General features: G+C 48.8%; 1 protein-coding gene across 1 annotated transcript in view; it reads left to right on the forward strand.

Moving 5' to 3' along the window:
- Atf5 (activating transcription factor 5) overlaps positions 1–651 on the forward strand; it is a 4,268-nt gene extending 3,617 nt beyond the window's left edge. The window contains exon 4 of the mRNA XM_010640875.3: positions 3–651. Within this exon, the coding sequence (XP_010639177.1) occupies positions 3–239 (237 nt within the window). The 3' untranslated portion in view covers positions 240–651. The remainder of the gene's footprint in view (positions 1–2) is intronic.
- Positions 652–5,965: the final 5,314 nt, after the last annotated feature.

Here is a 5,965-nt window from a genome sequence, read left to right on the forward strand (position 1 = left end):
CCGCCGCCCGAGGGGACCGCAAGCAGAAGAAGCGGGACCAGAACAAGTCGGCGGCTCTGAGGTACCGCCAGAGGAAGCGGGCGGAGGGCGAGGCGTTGGAGGGCGAGTGCCAGGGGCTGGAGGCGCGGAACCGGGAGCTGAGGGAGCGGGCCGAGTCGGTGGAGCGGGAGATCCAGTACGTGAAGGACCTGCTCATCGAGGTGTACAAGGCGCGCAGCCAGCGCATGCGCAGCAGCTAGGGGCGGGGCTTCGCTGCCCTCCACTTCCGGGCTGGGGTGGCAGGTCCCTCCCTCCCGATTTTAGGCTTTCGTCCTCTTTTTGCCTTTCTGATTTTTACCCTCCCCACCCCAATCAGTGATGTTCGGCTTTGGTGAACAGCTGCACCTCTCCCGTACAGCTGGGAACCCTGGTCTCCCCACTGTCATATATGGCTGCTTGGTTCTTCTGTCGCGGTGGTCCTGGGTGGGGTGGCCACAGGGCAGAGGAGGGAAGTGAGGCCAGGAAGCCAAGTAAAGTTGACTGCAAATGAGCATCTAAGTCAGGGAGGGTTTTTAAGCAGGGGCCAATGTCCTGTAAGTGAAAAAGCAAGATAAGTGTCCTTGGGATCTGTGGGGCGGGAGGCAAGTCCACAGAGCAGCCGGAAGTGCAGGCCGGTGGGGAGGAGGGGAAGTGGCCGTAGTTGGAGACTGGGGGGTCGATTTATCTTTGGGAGAAAAATCAGTGATGTTTGAAGGTGTTGGGGGAGGGGCTGCAGATAGGTGGGGAGGGGACTTACCTTTTGGGGTTGTGAGCGAAAATAAAATGCAGAGTTTCCTCTGGCTGTGTGTCTTGTATTTAAGAAAAGTTGGGGAGAGGGACTTCTCGGTCAGAGACATTAATAAAGATAACAAGGGCCAGGGATTTGGCTCAGTGGTTCCGCTGCCTGCCTGCAAGTGTAAGGGCCCGAGTGCGATCCCTGGTACCAAAAAAACAAAGATAACAAGCTGCCTGCCTTGCTAGTTGCAACGACCTGAATTCTATCCCAGTACCCCCGCAAAAAAGGCTGGGTGTGGTGGTGCACACCTGTAATCCCAGCACCCATGGGAGGCTGAGGCAGGAGGACCACAAGTTTGAACCCAGCCTGTGCAGTTTAGTGATTTAGCAAGATGTCTCGAAATTTAAAAAGTAATAACAAAGAGGCGGGAGGTAAAGCTCAGGGAGAAGGGGCTGGCTTCAATCCTCAGAACTTCAAAAAACAAAAGAAAACAAATATGATATTTGTTCATTGTCAAGTGTAGCAAGACCAAGTCAAAATGTAACGAGTGCAGCTGAAAAAGATACAAGAACAACTTTGAAGCTCAGCCTATTTATTGCTTCCATTGACAGAAGAGGGAAAACTGAAGGTGCCAGGTCCCTGAGGCCCTTGTCACATACTTTGAAAGGACCACAATGGAAGCAGAGGGCTGGGTGGCCGCAGAAAGTCACCAGGTCCCCTCCCATCCTCATGTTCCAGGGGAGCCTTCTGCCAGGCTCCCAGGCAGTGATTCCAGCTGTCCCCTGTGGTAGAGCCACTGTTACCTTTGTTTGCAGCTTACTCCAAGGACTGTTTTAAGCACTTCTTGTACTTTATTTCAGTGAATCCAACAGGAAGGTGGAGTGACATTTTGGATGAAAAAATGTTGGCCAGAGGCCCTTTTCACCCATCTGCTGGGTGGGGAAGGGACCAGGTGGTCACAGGGTGGATAAATGAAATCATGTTTGCTGCCAACAAGGAAATGTTATGTGGCCAAATGTACCACTTATAAATCTGACCATGTACTGCATAAACATAAATTAATTTTTCCTCACCTATGTGTAGAGGTCAGAGCTGCTGACACTGTTCAGAGACTTGGGGATGTTACTGAGGACTCTGATTTTCTTAGCCTTTTCCTCATGGTCACAAGATGGAGGCCACAGGTCCAGGCATCACATCTGAATTCAAGGCAAGCACTCAAAACTTTCTGGAAGATTCTAGCAGACTTTGGCTCACATCTTATTGTCCAGAGCTATGCCCCTAGCTGATCTCATATCTGCAAGGAAGGCTGAGAATTTGTGTGTTTGGAGACAAATCAGGGAAAAGAGAGGAGATGGATTTTGAGTTTAGGAGAAAATGTGTGTCACCCTCAAGGTGACTGTCCTTGGTGGACCAAAAGATTTGCACACAGGAAGCCTAACTGGGTAGGTGTGGAGATGCTCTGAGAAGGGAGTTCAGTGTGCTTGCTAAACATGTTTCCCACACTCTGGGAGTGGTTCTAGCACAGTATAGAGAGATGAACAGACTCGACGGTGTCCTCTCCATGAAACTTGCAGTCTAATGAGGTAGAAATAATCAGGGAGATTGCAGCATACAGTTAAAAAGTCAACCTCTTTCTGTGCATTGTGGTGAACATCTATAATCCCAGCAACTCAGGAGGCTGAGGCAGGAGGATTGCAAATTTGAGGACAATTTAAACTATCTAGTGGGTTTAAGGCTGGCCTGGACAGCATGGTGAGACCTTGTCTCTACAAAATAAAATATAGCCAAATAAAACAAACACAAAAATTCATCAACGAGAGTTGATAAATATATATATATAGTGATAAAAATGATGAATGGTTTAAGTTTTAAAAATTTATTACAACTTGGGAGGCTGAGGCAGGAGGATTGCTGAGAGTTTGAGGCTAGCCTAGGCCACTTAGTGCAATGCCAGCCTGAACTACATAGCGAGACCCTATCTTAGAAAACAAAAACAAAACAACAGAAACAAAATAAAAAAATTTATTAGAGTAAAAGACATTGAGATTAGTTCTGAAAATACTCCCACTTGGTGTGGTAGCCACATACTCTCAGCACTCAGGAGGCTGAGGCAGGAGGCTTGAACCAAGTTCAAGGTCAGCATAGGCTGCACAGCAGGACTCTGTCTTGAAAAACCAAAATCAAAACTAGACAAATAAAAATATACCCTTGAGGGCCCAAGATATAGTTTAGTGGTGCCTCACCTGCCCGGCAGGCATGAAGTCCTGAATTTGATCCCCAGTACTGAAAAAAAAAAAAGTGCACTCATTTCAAACACCTCGCGTTGTTCTTGCGACTTCCTGAACCAGTTCTAGGAGTCCTCTTTGTGTGTTCACAATATGTGATCAAAAATCCAGTGAATGCCACGCCACCTTCCCACGGTGCAGCAGACTTTGTAAGAACATGGTACTGCGTCCTCATCCCCCTTTCGCAGGCTCTGGCACTGTGTGGCTTTGGGCTCTTCGCCAAAGTCGAGATGACCATGAAAGGCCGACAGTTTGAACTGACTGAGGATATTGAGGCAGCCAGCTAAAGACATGAAAGAGGATTTTGAGAACTGCTTCAGAAAGTAGCAGAAATGATAAGTGTGTTTGAAACAGGGAGTGTATTTTGAGGAGGATTAAACACAATGGTTTTTTTACCGTAATGCCTATTTACTTATTTATTTATTTATTGGTACAGGGATTGAACTCGGGACCTTGTGCTTGCAAGGCAGGTGATGGAACCACTGAGCTAAATCCCCGGCCTATGCATTTTAAAAAAGTAAACACACCAGGGGGGGGGATTTAGCTCAGTGGCTCCTCTGTCTGCCTCTCAAGTGCAAGGTCCCAAGTTTGATCCCCAGTACAAAAAAACAAACAAACAGTAAACACACCATATTTTTGATCATATCTCATACATACATTTTTCTTATGGCATTTAAATTTTTTCCAAATTTTGAAATATTATCATCGTAACCATTTTTAAGTACACAGTTCAGGAGTGTTCAGTCCATGACCAAGATTGCGCAGCCAATTTGAGAGTTCGTTGTTGTTGTTTTGAGGCAGGGTCTCACTACGTAGCCCAGGCTGGCCTCGAACTCATGGCGATCCTCCTGCCTCGGCCTCCCGAGTGCTGGCATGACAGGCGTGCGCTGCCATACCTGGCTCCCAGAGTTCATTTTCATCTTGCCAAATGGAAATTCTGCATGCGTTCAGCAGTGACCTTGACAGTCCCCTTTCTCCCGACACTGCCACTTTGCTACCTCTTGTCTCTGGAGAGAAGAAAAAGAGGTCTGGATGGGTACCTGTTATACGGTATGGGAATCAGCTTGAAGGATTTTGACCAGTGCTTAACAATGGGTGGAATCACTTTGTCAAATTATGCTGATGTGAAATGATTTTTAAAACAATTGTAATTATTAGCACACTTTTAATTGCACAGGAATGAGTTTCATTATATTTTAATCAAAATGATTCCCCCCCCCTTTAAAAGATGTTTCTAGAGCTACTAAAAAACTTGCATTTATAAAATAGTTGGTAAAATATTCCTGTGGATCGTACAACAAGGGAGACAGGAAGCACTGATGAGGGGAGACATGGTGTGCGATTCATCGGAGTTGGTTTCCTTCTCTTCTGCTTCATCTTTTTTTCTTCAGTTTCTCCATTTTCTGAAGGTGAATCTTTGTTAGTTTCGTGATTAGGCACTTTGGCCTGCTTTCCCTTTTTTTATCTGAGGATTTATCCTTTCCTGCTCTTTTTCTTTTTCTGTTTTTTTGAGCCAGGGCCTCCCTTTGTAGTTCAGACTGGCCCTGAACTCACTGTGTAGCCCAGGCGGGCTTTGACCTCACAGTGATCCTCCTGCCTCAGCCTCCCGAGTGATGGGATTACAGGTGTGCACCAGCACGCCTGGCTCCTGCTGTCTCTTTTCTGGGGTGGGGTATCTTTTCTACTTTTGCGGGAGCAAGTTTAGCGGAGAATCTCACAACCTCACCAATCTCCTCCTGGGCTCCTCCTTCGCCGCCCCTTCCTCTTGGGCGTTGTGACGGCATGGGGCTGCGTGCGGAGGCTGTGGGCCGTGGCGCAAGGGAGCCTTGGGGAGCTATGCTGTGGGGCTGCTGCAGCTTCTCCCACTCTAACCCATTTTAATAGGTTAATAGGCTGCACCCAGCCTGGGCCAGTGACCTGGAGGAAGAGTAGAATGAGGGGCAACAGCACTGACAGAGCCTCACTGCCTCTGCGGGACGGAGCTGCAGTGAATTCTGAAGGAGGAACCCAGCACCGGATTCACTCTAACCGGCGCCCAGCGGGGCGCGGTCTCCGTGTGCTCCTCCAGGGACACAGCTAGGAAGAAAGGTGCTGCCCTCTGGTGTCACCGAGGTCCCGTCCGTGTTCCGCGATTCTCTGTGCTACCCGCACAAGGAGATTATAATTAGCACGAAGTGAAATTCTGAAACTCTGGGGAGGCCTGGAGGGGCGGCGGCTGTAGCTCCTGGCTTTCCAAAGCGACGGCAGAGGGCTGTGCGAGCGAGGGCGCTGAGGCCTCGCGGTGCCTCCTGTCGGGTCGACAGCACCACGGCCTGCGACTGCACGGGAGCCCTGCGCAGCACTCAGGGCGGAGCGGGGCTGGAGCCGGGCGGTTCTGCCGCGATTCCAGACTGAGTGTGGCTGTGCCTGCGGGCTGTGGAATCGCCCACCTGCCTCAGCAGGAAGCGCCTCGGCCCCTACTCAGTCTCCGCCACCCAGTCAGGGAGCTTCAAGGGACAAAGCCTGTCAAGGGACGCGCCTCGCTGCTTCTCCACCGTCCCCTGATGGTCACACATTTAGGGTGTTTCACTCTTTTGACTACCATGAAATCATGTCACCAACATTCATGTACAAGTTTTTGCTTGAACATCTGGTTTCAATTCTTTGGGGTGTGTACCTCCAAGTGGATTGCTGAGGAGTCAAGTGATAATTTTGTGTTTACTTTTTCTTTTTTTGTACCGGGGATTGAACTCAGGTCTTTGTGCTTGCAAGGCAGGTGGTGGAATCACTGAGCTAAATTCCCGGATTGTGTTTAAGGTTTTCAGGAACTGCTAAACCGTTTCCCACAGAGGCTGTGGCATTTTCTCTTACCAGTAATTTACTAGAGTTCATTCTCTCGTCACACTTGATAATGCTTGTTATTGTCTGGTATTTTTGTTGTTGTTGT

Source organism: Fukomys damarensis, unplaced genomic scaffold, assembly GCF_012274545.1.
Source record: "Fukomys damarensis isolate Sample0158 unplaced genomic scaffold, DMR_v1.0_HiC HiC_scaffold_19, whole genome shotgun sequence".
Classification (NCBI taxonomy): Eukaryota; Metazoa; Chordata; class Mammalia; order Rodentia; family Bathyergidae; genus Fukomys; species Fukomys damarensis.